The sequence below is a fragment of the Sebastes fasciatus genome, chromosome 7 (genome assembly GCF_043250625.1).
Source record: "Sebastes fasciatus isolate fSebFas1 chromosome 7, fSebFas1.pri, whole genome shotgun sequence".
Lineage (NCBI taxonomy): Eukaryota > Metazoa > Chordata > Actinopteri > Perciformes > Sebastidae > Sebastes > Sebastes fasciatus.
In genome coordinates, this window is record NC_133801.1 from 13,089,490 (window position 1) to 13,107,745 (window position 18,256).

The 18,256-nt window shown below is 40.6% G+C and overlaps 1 protein-coding gene and 1 pseudogene across 1 annotated transcript in view; both read right to left on the reverse strand.

Moving 5' to 3' along the window:
- Positions 1–3,308: 3,308 nt before the first annotated feature.
- LOC141771426 (uncharacterized) lies at positions 3,309–6,323 on the reverse strand (annotated as a pseudogene).
- A 1,085-nt stretch (positions 6,324–7,408) lies between these two features.
- Positions 7,409–18,256, reverse strand: part of si (sucrase-isomaltase) — an 80,585-nt gene continuing 69,737 nt past the window's right edge. Inside the window, exons 44-48 of the mRNA XM_074641696.1 lie at positions 17,508–17,632; positions 17,016–17,104; positions 15,484–15,533; positions 11,827–11,997; positions 7,409–7,733 (exon numbers count right to left, since the gene is read on the reverse strand). Coding sequence (XP_074497797.1) covers positions 7,653–7,733; positions 11,827–11,997; positions 15,484–15,533; positions 17,016–17,104; positions 17,508–17,632 — 516 coding nt within the window. The 3' untranslated portion in view covers positions 7,409–7,652. The remainder of the gene's footprint in view (positions 7,734–11,826; positions 11,998–15,483; positions 15,534–17,015; positions 17,105–17,507; positions 17,633–18,256) is intronic.

An 18,256-nucleotide genomic window follows, 5' to 3' on the forward strand; every position in this document is an offset into this window, starting at 1 on the left:
ACGTCAAGGAAAGGGAGCTCCTAGGAATACATAAAGAAGAAACTTTTTCATGCTCTAATGACTCATACTTTCAAGATGCAACCTGTCTGTTCAAAATAACAATATTGAAATGTAGAATTTATGCAGGTGGCAGCTTATGCACATAGATGTTTTTAATGTATGACTGTTACATAAGCCTGTAGACAGATGCACAGAACCAACGCTTAATCATCTCAGTTAATATTTGGTAAAAGTGACTTTAATTTTTTGCAATTTTGCAAGGCCCCTCACAGTTCTTATTAAGGGCGCATGCACAAAGACCAAAAAATAACTCATAAACACTAATGCACATGCATACAAAAGTATATCAACACATTAACACAATATTCACGCATACACACACACACATCACATCACATCTGACAGTCTTTGAAGTTGTCAAAGTGTTTTCCCTCTTTCTCTCATGTTGTTTTATCTTTTTGTTTCCCCCTTCATCTGTGACACACTTGTATCTGTCAGTCACCCCGGTAACAAAGACACATTGTTACTGCAGCTCATTTAAAAGCATGTCGTCTGGTAAGATGGGTTCTCTTTCAGAAAGTCAGTGAAAAACACATTGATCTATGGACAATGAGATATGAGACTCTGTGAAATGTGGTGGGCCACATTATTTCATTGTGTGGAAAGAAGGAAACATGTTTTAATGTATTACTTAGAAGAAGAACTCTGAAGATCATGCCGTAGATCTAGATTTAATGTCATCCATATGCTTACTGTTTCATAATTTTCTGCATATGTAAACATTGCATATGCGGCATAAGTATATATAAGTCCTGTATTTTCTAGATATATCAATTTTCCCCTCCCCTAATTTTCATCCCGTTCTCATTCCCAGGCGTCAAATACTGACGCTTTGTCACGGTCATCAGGTGTTCGATACCGCCGCACAAGGCATCCTTTCGCAGCGGTAAGAGACGCATCAAGCTTTTAATTAACTATAATGTAAACCCATCCACGGCAACAGAAAACCCTCAGAGAAAGTACGCCTGGAGTGTGGTGACGTAATTTAGTGAAAAAGTCATATTTCACTGTACAAACGTAGTCATTTTAAACCCAACCATGTTGTTGTTTTCTAAACCTAACTGTGGTTTTGTTGCCTAAAGTGTTTTTGTAAGCTACAAACTACACGTTTGAGCTGAAACACATCCAAGCAAAAATAGATATGAGAACTTCTTTATGTCTAAGAAGAAAGCCACATTTGACTGCCCCATGGTTTAGTCTGTCGAGGTAGTTCATACACATTTTTAGCAGAAAAAAAAGAGAACAAGAACAACTTCTGATGTTTGTATTGTCGGGGGGCATTCATTATCAAAGTTCTTTCTCCAGCAAGATTAGAAATGTAATACTGTTTTGTTTTCTAACAATTGATAAAACCAGAAACCACTAGTGTAGGAATGTGGAAGAACAGATAAAAGATTGTTTCAGGGTTTTCTCTTCTCTTCGATTTCCACCAACGGCAGTGTTATGACTTCGGTATGAATCCAGGAAGAACGTCTAGACAGATCACCTGCTCAATTAGTCCTCCTGGCACTCGTGGGTGGCTGGCTTTGCTTTCGAAAGTCAAAACAGAGAACTTGTTCTCTTCAAAATCACATTTAACCTGAAGACGGGCTGGAATGAATCACCACAAAGCTACACTTTTTGGACAATAATCACACACACATCCACCTTTTGGCAGTAAACCCCCTGTACATTCTTGTCCATGCAGTGGCGATTAGAGTGGAAATCAATTTGAGGTGCCCATGGCTAAATTGATATCATTACGTTTACTGCAGGCTGAATAATGGATGACTGTATCATTATATGGGGAAGTAATGGGACGAAACAAAGCACAGGTAGACAGCTCGCCGCAGGTGAGAGCTATAATTAATTCCTGGCACACCCATACATGTACTGATGCATGCATATGGGCAGCTCTGGGATCACGCAGCTGCTCGTGCATACTAAAACATGGCAATGTCACTAAAAATGTGCTTAAAAGTTGAAGCTGCGCATAATAATTCCACTTGAGTCATTGTTATTCTGTTGGTGGTGGGTGTGCTGCAGGGAATTAATCACAGCATCATGCATCCCCTGAATCGAAGCATTTCCAATCGGGCCTAACAAAAGCAGACTTCTTGAGATGTCGCATGTGTTTCCTTCCGCTGGTCATTAACTCTGGCTGTCTGTCATTTTATCATAAACACCTGTTCGCTCATTTTGCACAGCAGTTGGCTGCCTACTGATGTTTCTGTGTGGTGAAATAAGGCCCAAAACAATTTCATGAAATTACTCACTCTGCATGTGTTAAGGAACCAAATCAGGTTAACATGTCTCTCCTCCACTAATAAATGGGTAATGTGACAATATCTGAAATTGGATAATATTTCCCCCTGTCCATCATAAATAAAAGACTATGAATAACTGAATTTAGTCATAGAATAAGCACTAAAAAATAAAGTGCAACATGCAGGTTAGAATTTAAAGGAAAGGAAAAGTAAAAAGGGAGGAATGAAGGTAAAAACAGTATATATGGCATAGAAAATATAACATTTACACGTTTTACAAGCCACAAAGACTGAAATACATGGATGTCTTTTTGTACCGGTAGCCCAATTGTTACTAGCATGTGTGCACCATTAGTATTGGTGCTATTTTCAATGTCATCATTTGAAAGTGGATTTAAAGGGCCTCGGGGATTTTTTTTTAAACAAACAAAATGTTATTATGTTTACCTTCACTGTTACTCGCCAAAATACCTCTTATATGTCTTTGAGGTCAAACACACATGTTGAATATACTCACTTACTCATAAAACATTTGCAAATCCGAACATGTATTGTTTACGCGCATGGTTTCTAGCTGTCAGTCTTCTTCTTTCCTGCCTTTATTGGACAAAGTCCTACTTTTCCTGGCACATTACCACCACCTGTAGATCACTGGAATGATGTGATAAGATACGCAGTCTTGCTAGTGGTTTTCATGTGCGCATCCTCATTCAGAGCTCCATAGACTAGAGGTCAAAGAATCCAACAGGGAATCTTTAATGTAAAGTAATTACAATTTAAAAATGTATAAATGTAAAAAAAAAAAAAAAAATCAAGATTTTTGTTTGACATAGTGCTTGCACTTTAATAATTTGTAGTTTTGTATTGAAACACAAAATAGTTATTTATTTCTGCTTGTACACAATTTGATGTAATGTTACTTAGAGTTTAATGGTACAGCAATGTAAAACAAATGGCTCATCAATGAGGGTAGGAGTTACATGATCATTTATGGCAATGGATTATCATTATGTTCATTCATTCAAAGCCTTTCGCTCCTTTGTGGAGCATAGGCCGTTGACCACAGTCCGCCAGAGTCTTTTGTCCTGGGCTTTCCTCTCCAGTTGTTTCCATGTCAGCCCGCTCTGTGTGATGTCCGTGTCAAGGTCCCTGCGCCAGGTGTTCTTGGGCCGGCCTCTCCTTCTTTTGCCTTGTGGGTTCCATCTAAGTGCCTGCCTGGTGATGCTGGTACCGGGTTTCCGGAGTGTATGGCCAATCCATCCCCATCTCCTTCTCCTGATCTCTTCTTCAACAGGTTTTTGACCTGTTCTTTGCCAAAGATCATTGTTACTGATGGTATCCGGCCAGTGGATGTTTAAGATGCGCCTCAGGCAGTTGTTTATGAATGTTTGTATTTTGTTGTTGTGGTCTTTGTTGTCCTCCACGTCTCTGAACCATAGAGGAGTATTGGTTTAATGTTGGAGTTGAAGAGTCTGAGCTTTGTCCGCCGGCTGATTTCTTTGGAGCTCCAGATGTTCTTTAGTTGTATGAATGAAGCCCTTGCCTTGCCGATTCTGGCTCTGACATCTGCATCCGTTCCGCCCTGTTTATTGATGACACTACCGAGGTATGTAAAGGCTTCTACTTCTTCCAGTGCTGTTCCCTCCAAGGTCACTGAGTCTTCACTGGTTGTGTTGACCTTGAGGACTTTACTTTTTCCTTTATGGATGTTGAGGCCTATTTGTGATGATGTGTCTGCCAGTATTGTTGTCTTTTCTTGCATCTGTTGTCGGCTGTGAGACAGCAAAGCCAGGTCATCAGCAAAGTCTAAGTCGTCTAGCTGTGTTGTGAGTGTCCACTGGATCCCGTTTCTCCTCTGTGCTGTTGTGGTCTTCATTATCCAATCGATAACCGTGAGGAAGAGGAAAGGGGACAGTAGACAGCCTTGCCTGACGCCGGTCTTCACTTGGAAGCTTCTGGTGAGCTGTCCTCCATGGATAACTCTGCAGGTCATCCCTGCGTAAGAGTTCCTGATTATGTTGACCATTTTTTCTGGAATGCCATGGTATCGAAGTAGTTTCCAGAGGATGCTTCTGTCAATGCTGTCAAATGCCTTCTCATAGTCTATGAAGTTGATGTATAGCGGAGAATTCCATTCCAATGACTGTTCAACTATGATGCGGAGAGTTGCGATCTGGTCCACGCATGATCTATTCTGCCGAAAGCCTGCTTGCTGGTCTCTTAGCAGTGGGTCCACAGCTTTCTTTATTCGTTCCAGGAGAATTCTGTTGAATATCTTTCCTGGCACTGAGAGAAGCATGATTCCTCTGTAGTTAGAGCATTTGCTCAGGTCTCCTTTCTTGAGGAGCTTGACCAGATAGCCCTCTTGCCAGTCTGTTGGTACTTCCTCCTTCTCCCAGATCTTCTGAAACAGTGGGTGCAGCATCTCTACGGAGGTGTCCATGTCTGCCTTCAGCGCCTCTGCCGGAATGTTGTCTGGTCCTGCTGCCTTGTTGTTCCTCAATTGTGTGATGGCCTTTTTAATTTCCAGCTTGGTGGGTTTTCCGCAGTTGATGGGCAAATCCGTCTCCGCAGGTTGAATGTCTGGAGGGTTAGGTGGTGTAGGTCTGTTCAGAAGTTCTTCAAAGTGTTCTGCCCATCTCTCCTGTTGTTGCTCTAGTTCTGTGATCGTCTTCCCTTCCTTGTCTTTCACTGGTCGATCTGTCTGTCTGGTCTTGCTGGACAGCTTCTTGGTGGTGTCGTACAGCTCTTTCATGTTTCCCTTTGCTGCCGCCTCTTCTGCTTCTTTAGCCAGGCTGTCGATGTAATTTCTCTTGTCCTTTTTCGCACTTTTCTTTACCTTTCTGTTGACCTCTGTGTATTCTTGTTGGGCTTTTGCCTTGGTTGTTCTTGTACGACAGTTGTTAATCTCTGCCTTCTTCTGTCTTCTCTCTTCTATCTTGTGTAGAGTTTCTGCTGATATCCACTCTTTCTGCTGGCACTTCTTTAGTCCGATTACTTCCTGACATGTTGTTGTGACGGCCTCTCTTATCTTTTCCCATTGGTCTTGCATGTCTTCTTCCATGCCCAGATCTTGCAATACCTGGAATCTGTTCTTCAGAGTCAGCGTGTACTCCTCCCTTTTCTGTGTCTCTTCCAAAAGGCGGACGTTGAACTTCTGTCTCTTTGTTGTTGTTTCCATCCAGTGCTTCTTCAGTTTCAGCTTCAGAGTGGCAACTAGCAGGTGGTGATCTGATGCTATGTCTGCTCCTCTCCTCACCCGTAGGTCCTGAAGTGATCTCCTGAACTTCCTGGTTATACAGAAGTGGTCGATCTGGTTCTCTGTCACGCCATCCGGTGATATCCAGGTCGCTTTATGAATCCTCTTGTGTTGAAAGACGCTTCCACCTATGACTAGGTTGTTCAGGGCACAGGTGTCTGCAAATCTCTCTCCATTCTTACTCATCTCTCCCAAACCCTGCTTGCCCATTACTTCTTCGTAGCCTGTGTTGTCTCTTCCGATCTTTGCATTGAAGTCCCCCATGAGAATACTGATGTCTTTTCCCTTTATCTGTTCCAGGATGCTCTGCAGTCTGTTATAAAAGTCATCCTTATTTTCATCGTTGCTGTCGTTTGTTGGTGCGTAACACTGTATCACATTCATCTTGATCTTCTGCTTCTTAGTTCTAAAAGAAGCTGTTATGATTCTTGGACCATGTGCTTCCCATCCAATCAGGGCTCTCTGTGCTGTTCTTGATAGAAGAAGACCGACTCCCTCTGTGTGCGGGGCTTTGTCTTCTTCATGGCCCGAGTAGAGTAGCAGCTCTCCTGTCATCAGTCTTTGTTGTCCCGATTGAATCCATCTTGTCTCACTGATTCCCAACAGGTCTAGGTTGTATCTGCTGCTGCTTGCATGGTCTTTCCGGTCTCATACATGGTCCTAACGTTCCACGTTCCAATCCGGATGTCTCTGGTTGACAGAAGGGGTTTCGGCTCTGTGACTTCCTTGACTTTGTGGCTTTCATCACACAGTGTCATATTTCCTCTTGATGAGGAACCCTTCTCTACCAGGTTTTGATTCTGTCTTTCTGTTGTCAACGTTTCTGTAGCGTATAGGTTTTTTACAAGTTGGGGTTGCTAACCCCAAGCCTAACCTTCCACCATTTCTGGCTTCTGGTAAGTTTTGGAGTTGGTTTGTTAGTCCTCTCCCCTAACTTATTGTCTTCCAGGTAGTGGATTACAGTCTCATACCACGTGAGGCCAGACAGGCTTTGGGTCGTGTACAAGCTGTCTCGGCACGTCAAGCCCAACCAACTCCTGCTACTGTGTAGTGAAAGCTGCAACTAAGGCGAGCATTCCATACCAGCAGCACGAGACATGTGACAATATCTGAAATTGGATAATATTTCCCCCTGTCCATCATAAATAAAAGACTATGAATAACTGAATTTAGTCATAGAATAAGCACTAAAAAATAAAGTGCAACATGCAGGTTAGAATTTAAAGGAAAGGAAAAGTAAAAAGGGAGGAATGAAGGTAAAAACGGTATATATGGCATAGAAAATATAACATTTACACGTTTTACAAGCCACAAAGACTGAAATACATGGATGTCTTTTTGTACCGGTAGCCCAATTGTTACTAGCATGTGTGCACCATTAGTATTGGTGCTATTTTCAATGTCATCATTTGAAAGTGGATTTAAAGGGCCTCGGGGATTTTTTTTTAAACAAACAAAATGTTATTATGTTTACCTTCACTGTTACTCGCCAAAATACCTCTTATATGTCTTTGAGGTCAAACACTAATGTTGAATATACTCACTTACTCATAAAACATTTGCAAATCCGAACATGTATTGTTTACGCGCATGGTTTCTAGCTGTCAGTCTTCTTCTTTCCTGCCTTTATTGGACAAAGTCCTACTTTTCCTGGCACATTACCGCCACCTGTAGATCACTGGAATGATGTGATAAGATACGCAGTCTTGCTAGTGGTTTTCATGTGCGCATCCTCATTCAGAGCTCCATAGACTAGAGGTCAAAGAATCCAACAGGGAATCTTTAATGTAAAGTAATTACAATTTAAAAATGTATAAATGTAAAAAAAAAAAAAAAATCAAGATTTTTGTTTGACATAGTGCTTGCACTTTAATAATTTGTAGTTTTGTATTGAAACACAAAATAGTTATTTATTTCTGCTTGTACACAATTTGATGTAATGTTACTTAGAGTTTAATGGTACAGCAATGTAAAACAAATGGCTCATCAATGAGGGTAGGAGTTACATGATCATTTATGGCAATGGATTATCATTATGTACAGGTGTATTAATTATTAAGTAAAACACACAAAATGTACTCTGTTGATTAGATGCTGCTGGTCTTCCATGTGATGGAAAAGTTCTGATCCACACGAGCAAACTTTGAAGTAGCATCAATAATCAGCTCCTAGACATAAGAAGAAAGATAGATGTAGTGTATTTAAGTATGCATGTTGTTGTAAAACCAGACATGACCAATATTTCCTCAAATATTGTATTTTATTGACACAGAAGTCCAACTTTAACATCATGAAGAGCGTTCATTACGTTTTTACACATTTAAAAAGAAATTGTCATCACGAATAATTAATCTTAATTAATTCTTACTTTAATTTCTTCCCTCTTTTCTTTAACATATTTGTTGTCCCTTTTATCATCATGATTATTGTGAGCTGATTGATTGCTGGAATCTTATGTTCATTTTATATGTCTCTAATTGTCTTTTATTACCAGCAGCGACAGCGACGCTGGTATTGTTTTCACATTGTGTGTCTGTGGACATATTTTGTTTAGTTGAGATCAAAAATAAGAAATTCTTTAAGTTCACTGTATATACCTCTGGCTTCTTGACCTCCCCTGTCACATCTGTTTTACTTCTGGTGGGTGTTATGCTGTTGTAAAGGCTATGTATAAGTAATGTATATAAAAAATGTATGTGCGAGAGACGGATAAACTGTACGTAGAAATGTATAAACTGGCCCCATATCCCAAGACATGCAAGCTGGGTGAAATGGTGACTCTAAATTGCCCATACAGTAGGTGTGAATGTGAGTGTGACTAATTGCCTGTATACACTTCACATGTTAGCCGGTAATAGACTTGTGGCTTCTACAGGTTGTACTCTGCCTCTCGCCCCTATGCATTCTGCACAGCATAAGCAAGTATAGATAATGGATAAATAAATGGAACATGCTCCTTGTTTCTAAACTCCCTTCAGAAGTTAAGTCTACTAAATGTGACAGATGTGCGAAAATGTACAGTACATTCCTCCTGCTCTGTACCTTATATCCGATTGAAAGGAAAATCATCCCATTTCATTTATGTCATATAAACAGCATGGGTCCCCAGTGAATTCAAACGAGCCTGGGCTTGTACATGATGATATATTTTAAATGTCAGTTTGAATAGGCCTATATAGATTCAGAATAAAACGTCCTGTACCAGACAGAAATAGCTTTCCCACCTCACTGTATTTAAATGACACAGTGCCAGCTGCTTACCGCTTCTTTCAAGTTGTTACCCTATCAGACAATACTTAAGGAGATGAATGGATTGTCTCGCACTGAAAAACAACTTATTACCATGCGCATACTGTGTCATCCTCATCCCCTCTCTCTCTCTCCTCTCTGCCCTTCCTCCTTCCCTCCGCCCATCTCTCATCCTTCCTGTTTATCTATTTCACCTCTCTATTCCTCTCTCCATCTGTTTCCTATGATGCATTCTCTCTCTTTCTCTCTCTTTCTCTCTCTCTCTCTCTCCACCACTGTCTGTCCTTCCTTCACTCCTTTCCAAAGATGGACTGTCTTTTCATTATTCTCTGCCCATCCTTGCATCCCCAACACACATAAACGCAGAGTCCCAAAATCCCTCAGTCATTCTGACTTTCTTCATCTGCAATTCTTGCCATCTCGTCCTGCTTCTCGCTGTCTGTCTTCTCCAAGAACAGTATAAATCAAAGGCTTCCGGGCATTTTCACCTACGATTATTTATGGAGCTGCTGTAGCTATCATTTTCATGCTCCCGATAAGTGCACTGAGTACAGTACACAACCTCGACAGGAATATTTCATCACAGGCCAAATGAGGAGAGGGAACACATGCTATCTTCTTAAACTTCAGAATCAAAATCAGATTTATTTGCAAAGTACGTGTGCAGGGACACAAGGAATTTGACTCCGTTGTTTTGCATCTCAAAACATATGGACGTTTTTATTGGACTTTAACAGTGTAATCCACAGATGACTATCCACAAATGTGTACCATGATCCACAAATATTAATAATATAATATAAATATTTTCCACTTACATGTATTTTTGTCTTTGTAAATACGCCTAACTTACTCTGTAAACACATATTTTGATTCCACATAACAATGTTATAGGTTTACATGTAAAGTGATATATACACATTTGTACACGTGGAATGATATTTGCAAATTTGTGGATCACTTCCTGTGGGTTTGTGGGGTTTGTGTGGACTGATGTGGTGACTTTACACATCACAAATACAAAAATACATGTTTATGGATAGTGAAATATTTGTAGATTCGGGTACATATTTGTGGATTGTCTTCTGTGGATTACAACTAATATCTACAGATCTGCTGCGGTACGAATTGGACAAAAATCTCCAAACAAACAGGAGGGAAGTTACAAATGTCTAGTGGCCCTCAAACCCACAAATATCCCTGCAAATATCATTCCACGTGTACAAATGGATGCACAAATGCGTATATATCACTTTACATGTAAACCTATTAAATTTTTTTTTAATGTTTACAGAGTAAGTTATGCATATTTGCAAATCACCCTGTGTTTTTGTTGAGGTGACATTACTCGACACAAATACAAAAATACATGTTTGTGGATTGTGAAATATTTGTGGATCATGGTACAGATTGTCTTCTATGGATTACGACTGTTAAAGTCCAATAAAAACTTCCATAAATACACTGGACTTGGCAAGACAGGAATAAACTTCACTTTTTCTACGGCTTCACACTCTTGTAGTGGTAAACGTCCATATTACCCATGCTCCATCTCAAACATATATAAGTTGCACTGTAATATAGCCCTATACCCTCCCTCCCCTCTTTTCCAGTCTCTCTTATAATGAGCCAGACTCTTCTTCTTCGCCTTGTGATTAAATAAGTTGTCCTTCAGGTGAATGACCTCAGCTTAAGCCCTGTTTTGGTAATCGTCCACCCTATGGAAGTGTCCTTGTGTAAAACACTGAATCCCCTCTAGTTCTAGCTGAATGTTGTAATTGACCTCGACCCTCTGATCTCTCTACAGAGAAGATTCACACACAAACTGCCAGTGTCCTATTCTCACAGCGTCCACTAGAAATGGCCCTCTGGACAAATGACTCACCACATTGCCCGCACTGTAACAGGCCATATGGCTTGGCCTTGTGTCCACAATTCCTCCTGATTCTCTATCACATTTCTTTCCGCTGAACCATCAGAGCAGATGATGGGGCGAGCGAAAGGAAACGACAATCATTTTACATGAGCAGCTTTAGAATCGCTGTCCTGAGTCAAGTCTTCAGCTCTGTGTTCATTACAGAAGCACGGTGTCAGGGGGAATGCACAGTTGATTACAGCTGTCAGATGACGCAGCGCGGCACAGCGGGGAGTTGGGTTGTGAACCTGAGTTGTTTTCTTTTTTTTATTATTGTAGTGACAGTTTGTGACTGGCAGGGAAATGCTCAACTTCAAGGCAGGGGTGTGTTTATGGATTGTGTGCATGTAATGATGAAAGAGGCTCACTGAGCTACTGTATTAATGCACAACGTGAACTATTAAATGCAATGACACCGATTGTTTGCATGTTAGACAGTGATTAATGGGTTTATTTTGGGGTTATTAGAGCATAAATGTAGCATTTGTGGGATGCAACGGAATATGTGTGCTTGTATACACATTAGTTAATACAGTTCCATTATTATCGAAGTTTCCCCATCCCTGCTAGCGAATGCCTCAGTCTAGTATTTATGTTCTTAATGATCAGTGAATAAGGCTGCAAAAAAAAGGTGATTTTTTTAGCAAATGCTTTGAGGCAGTACGCTGTGAATTGGATACTGGAAACATTTTCTGTTTTCTTAAAAAGTTTTTCTGTGGCTTTGAAGCTGCAGTATGATGTGTTTGTTTAATTTACCATTAAATAAAACATCCAAACAAACAAATAAATAGACTACCAGTCAGTTTCTGTCTGCGACTATGTGCACAAAAATAAACTTCAATTGCCAGAAACTGGCATTTGCTGTCATAGACCATTTCCTGTGTTTGATGACGTTGGCCAGCAGTCTGCTGAATTGTGTTTATCACGATGAAGCTGCACAGTAGCAGAAAGCTTAATTGTAAGCCTATTAAAAAACTTAAAGGGAGAATGGAATTATTTCTTATAATTAGTCTAACTTGCACTATACTGTCTTGCAATTTAACACAGATACATATTTAGATAACTACATTAATTATACCAAGACTACATTTACTGACCTGAGTGTCAAGGTTGTGCTGCGGGGTCAGTGGATGCGTCGCTCCAGTGCCGTCTGTTAGGGTTACCTCTGTGATGTTAACGCTGCCGGCGCCCCAAACCTTTACCACACCCAGGGTCAACCGGTCAGCAGCGGTCAGACCGTTGTGGTCAACCGTACTGGACAAGTTGTTCTGGTAGTGAAAGTGTTGGAGGATGAGACAAAGAGACAGGGTTATTAGAAATAGACACCATAAAAGCATGTACTTGATTCATATTAAGTGATATCTATTCTGCTTTATGCTTCATCTCTTTACTGAGTGAGATTTAACATTTGACTATCTTTCTCCATATCATTGGTTTTATATCCACCCGTATTATCATTTTTACTCTATGCTTTGCTTTTAGTAGATAATCTTCTGCAGGGAGAGTTTGATTGTGTGAATAGTTTTACATCTGTGCCTTTATTATGCTCACAGTGTGAGAGACACACATGCTTAGACACACCTTAAATGTTTAAGGTCCCTGAATATGAATGAACCAAAGAACTGACAGCCCCTTATAAACTGAGGACGACTAAAATATTCTCTCTTAGTATAAAAATGGCCTCAAATTGAATGTCCAGAACTCATATGGAGCTACAGGAACACACACACACACACACATCTACATCCAGATAGCCATCCAAAATGGCATACGATCTGCTAATCTGCCAGGCAGCACTGGCCTCATTGCCCAACTTATCCTCATCTTCTCACATCTGCCTGTTAACACACACACACACACACACACACACACACACAACAGCACATCCAAACACAAAAACACACACACTTACGCTCTCTCTCTTCCCCCTTTGGCTGTCAGACAGTGCGGCTGTTTTATCGCTGTGTGAAATTGCTTTGGAATGAGCCTGATGGTAGGCAGAGGACAGCCACAGATGTTTGGCCATGCTAGCTCTATGTGAGTATGTGTATACTGTAGTTGTGTGCATATATGTGTGTGTGCGTTCGTGATTAAGCGTGTGCTCGTTTTAATGTGTGTCTGTGTGTGATTGTGTGCCTTTGCCTGGCTAAGAAGCAAATGGGGCTGGGTTGGTCCCATTAGTCCCAGTGATTACGGGGTTTCTGTCATGTCTGACTCAAAATGTGATCAAACTGTGCCCTGGTAAACACTCTCCTCTCGCCGAAATTATCCATAAGACATACAACACAAACTCTCCCGGCTCTACATTAGTGCAGCAGCGGTGCAGCAAACACAGGTATAATTTCATATTTGTTGTCTGTCTTTATATATGTTTTTAAGTGATTGGTAATGTCATAGAAGGTCGGTGGTTTATCAGGTTGCATGGTGCAATTTTGGTACCCATTTTTGGAGGAAATTGCACCCTCATTTTCTGCTGCTTAGGCCACCTCTTTTTACAAATACAAACACACAGTTTGTGGCTGTATCTGGCAGACCTTTTTATGCACCTTAATATATGTTTGTTTGTTGAACTCCTTGCTATGTCCTAATATTAATTAATTCAAAATGATTTAATGAAGGTAAGGCTTTTTGACTTATTAAACATAGGGTACTCATCAATTTAGAGGTTGTATCGAGCGCCTATTATTATTAATGCTGGGTGATGGCTACAGATATTCAATCTACTAAGGGAAACAACAATGGATAAGAATCACTCATTAATCTGACCAGAACAAAGTCTGCTTTAATCACACTAAAAGTTGTACTTTGATACACCTTTAAATCTGTACTAAGTGAAAACAGACAAGTGCAATATACAAGATATTTTTTTGTCATTTTGGAATCGGTGCTTTTGCCATCTAAAGCCACACAATTGCTCTTTGTGCTTGTGTTTGTGATAAGAGGTTGTGTGAGCAGGCAGAAATGTACAGTAAGTGCAATTTCGTGCCAAAACAAGCACTAGAAATGCACTGTAATCTGCATAAACACAACAACAGCTGCTCCACTCCAACCACCTCCACACGAGGAAGTTTGTTTGGAGCCATGGAAATCCTACATAGGTGTGTGCACAACAAAAGCTTTTCACCTGATGAAGATGACATCGTGACTTCATCGGCTTGGCGATGACACAAAACCAAAGGCTTTTGACTCTTACTATTACATTTGGAACATCTCATTTAGGTGTAAAATTCGACAAATTGACTCTGCAACATCCATCCTAAAGTATCTACTTTCTTATTCCACCTTCTGAAAATTGTTAACATTGTAAAATGATTGTAGTGTCACCATGACATGCATAAGACAGCTAAATTGTGCATCAAAAGCAATGAGGAGAACAAGACAAGAAAGTTGCGGTCATCCTGGTACCTCACCATTTCAGTTGTATTAAAGGGCCATCCATCTGCGTTCGGCAGTTAGCAAAAAGCAGTGATGTAGGTTACCAAAGTAAGCCAATCAATAAGGTTATGAATAATATGAACGCTAGCACTAGCTGAGTCAAAGTTAACTCTGCCAAGTTTGGAAATAACTGAAAGGGTTAGTTCATATTTTTTGAAGTGGGGTTGTATGTTTACTCCTGTGTTCTGCAAGGTAAAATTGTTGTTTTTGTGAATAGAGTTTTGTGGCTTTGAAGAGAGCGATACAACGGCTTCAGTTCCCCGTCAGATAGGGATGGCAAAGTGAAGCAGCTGTGGACGAGAGCAGCAGAAAAATATGTTATATCCACAAAAAGGCCCACCTAAAGAAATCAGTTTAAGTGTGCTCATTATTTTGAATACTTTCACGGCTTTACCTTGCGTCAGACAGCCCCTTTCCGACGGGGAATTGCAGCCGTTATATCGCGGTCTTCAAATCCACCAGACTCAACAGCAATTTTACCTCACAGAACACAAGAGTTACTGGTCTACTGCTGCATTGATTGGTTAGTTGTTTGTGTTATTGTGTGACTTTAGTATCCAAACTAACGTGGCGTCCACACAACAGTACATTGTTTAGCATCCTCTGCTTCTCCAAACTGGGAGCATGCCGACCTCCATCTAATTAGGTAATACACACTTGACTATGGATAAGGATATTTGTATATACTGTATATGTAGAATATCATCATGCAGAAACCTACGTCAGGTCACGTGGGAAAAAGTTTTTAGGAGGCCTTGGAAAATAGCATTTTGACACTAAAACATACATACTTTAACCAACATTTGAATGTTGGATTTGATTACATTAGGAACACCACTGTGAAGCTAGAATGATATAAACCTCAAAAAATAAATAAATAAATAAATAGATAATGGGCCTGCCCTTTAAAGACTGTGAAATCTTTTTCGTTCAAGCTTTTGTATATTGTGACTAAAGTTTAATGAAAATTAATTTACTGTACTTTTAGATTATTTTAATAGTGCTAATATTAAGTGATTCATCAACTAAAGCATTTGTATGTCATTACTTTGATACAGTTGTCAAAAGAAGAGTCTTTACAGCGAGAACTTTGTCTCAATCAAAATGGGTAAAAGCTAAATTCAAATCACCACCTCAGAGCTAGACATAAATTCTGCACTAATGGTTTCCAACAGTTAACCTTTGACATCCGCCCACCACAGCCCTGTTGCATGGTAAAGCATGGACTCTTCTCCAGTTCTCCAGTCTGACTGCATAAATAGCAATAACGAGGATGAAGAAAAAAAAAGACGTGACATGTAGTTGGCCCTTGAACTCACCGATTGTGCTGAGAGGGAGGTCAGCAGATAGTGTCCTCGCTCAACTGTGTCTGAGGACAGGAAAATGAGAGTGAATTACACACAGAGCGAGAAACGGAGACAAAGGAGGGACACAAAAAATACGTCTGTGAATGAATGGATGACAGTGACACAGAGAGAGCGCGCAAGTGAATAAACGAGGGACTGTATGGATAAGTGAGCATTCATATTGATCTGAGTTTGTATTCATATTACTGGCTGCATGGACAAATAATAAATATAAATGTAATAATCACCTGATGAGGTGCATGAATGAGTGAAGTGGTGCATTAATGAGTGAATGAAACACTGAGTGAATAAATAAAAAAAATAAATGGCCAAGTGACTGGATGGATGAGTGAATACAGCAATACTTCAACTCATTACCGGTGGATTAGATGAGCAAATAATCGAATTAGGGCAGTAAAATAAATGATTGACTCCCTTAACTGTATGAATGGCTGAACAATTAATCGCTTGCATGAATGAGTGAATTACGGGCTGGTTGGCTGAGTCATCCTGACTGACAGCAGAGTGGATAGCTAACCCTCGGAAGTGAAACTCCAGAGAAGCAGAGATAATACAGGTAAGCAGGCGCTATAGCGAGAGGCACAGCAAACAAGAAAGACGTAGGGAGGCTGCACTGCAGACAGACAGCGAGACGCAGGAGAGAGGAGCGAGGGGAGCAGATAAAAGAGGAGTGATGGAGAGCATATCTCCAGGCAGCGACACGGGGAATTACTGTAATAGTTTCCGTCACTCCCCTTCTCTGTCATCCCCTCGTCCTCTCTCTCTATCTCCCACTCTTTTCCTTTGTCCCAACACAAACACGCCTTTCACAGAGGAGTGCATCTTCTCACAGGAGCACTTCAGAGGCGGATTCTGTTCGTATATCAGTGTGTATGTGTGTAGAGAGAGAACGAGCGAGAGAGTGGAGGAACTATGTTGTCTGTGTGTATCTGATTAAATCAATGAAGGAATTCATATTCAGTAAAAGAACTTGTGCTTTCTCATACTGTACATACTTAGTTTAAGGCATACTGGGGGGAAGACATTCTAGTGGATCTTCATTTCCTTATTTTCAAAACTACTTCTATAGATACTCCAACTCTGGTGTTTTCATCTGTACGATGACCCCTGTGGTGTCATCCTGTGTTGCTGTGTGAGTCTCATGTCCAACAAAATTTGTTCGATAACGTTTTTTTTCGTCTTAATTAAAAGGCTCAAAAGAGGTGAAGGTATTTATGAATGAACTTTTGCAACGTGTGTGTGTGTGATTTATGTGTGTTTCAAATACTGCCAGCTGCTGTTCAGGGTCAACTAGATTATGGTCCAATTCTTCCTCACGTGAGCTTCCAGCATTTTTAGTATTGTACTGTATCACAATGAGCTCCTGACAAGATTAAGTAAATCTTGATGTAATCCGGGATCGGCTTCTAAAATGTGCCTATCCTTTTATTTTCTCCTCAGAGGTGGGGTTGGTTGTGGGTGTTCAAGGGTGACCTTTCACTTACCTATTCCTTCTCCATCGTCCCAGAAGAACGATCCTTGAGCAGTTCCGCTGTCGCCCAGGGCAACGATCAGTCCTAAAGGATTCCTCCGACTGAAACAAAATGGGTAGAGAGGGTTATAGCAGATTGCTAAAGGACAACGGCTATTTATACCTGCTGCTGAGGACAAATACATTAACATTACTGCTGGGGGGATCCACCTGATCTCACCTCTGCCGGAGCATTCATCACCCTCTAACTGTGTCCCTCTCTCATTCTCACCACCTCTTTCTTTAACACACGCTGACGATCATCAAAGGCACTCATTTTGATGAGTGTTGATCATAAAAACACAACAGCAATATATGTACCCCCCTACCCCTGGCACCCCAACTGTGCACAGGCGTTGGCTCACAAACAGACGGAAAACACCCACATTTCACACCAAACCTGCTGGATGCTGACCTGTAGCTGTGTGCTGTCACGATATATCAGCCGTGATGCGTGTGCCCTTACCTGTAAAGTGTATTGTTCTCTGGTTTCTGCCAGGGTAAGATATATCCCCCTCTGATATGAAGGTTAATATGCTCCAAGGGTGTGGGCATGCTAACAATTTGGCCGCGCACTCCAACATCTATGGCCTGATGAAAGCAGAAATAATTATTAAAATACTATACATACCATAAGGAATTAAACTTTGATTCATTTTATTCAACAATTCCATTGTGGGAAACTGGCATTTTGTGCGCCGGTAAATCACAAAACACGCAATAAAATATGTGACATCTCTAAAGGCTACATCTGAAACATTTCAGAAATTTATTACATGTCGAAAAAGAATTCTTTGCAGACTTCTTTCTTCCAGTATTTTCCACTTCGTCCTTGGTCCTTCCTCTAACAGCTTGCACCTCTCTGTGTGCTGAATGGACAAGTTAAATAGAGGTAACCACTCCTCTCCTCCATCCCGTGCCCCCCCGTTTAAATTGTTGTTTCTGGAGTTGTGTTTGGCTTTATGATGCTGTCTAACAGATGGGGAGTCCCCTAGCTAGAAAGAGACAGAGCGATTGGATGTTTGTTTTTGTCATCAAGGCACCTTCTGCCGCTGTTGAGCTACAAGTCTGTAATGATGTTGTCAGAGACGTCTCCTGTTAATATCGTCATTTGGGTTTTTGATGTAGTTGTGGTCTTCATTTGTTTTTGTAAAAATAGTTCTCAGACATAAAGCACCTCATAGATGCAGCGCTTCAAGATAAGATATGACGCAC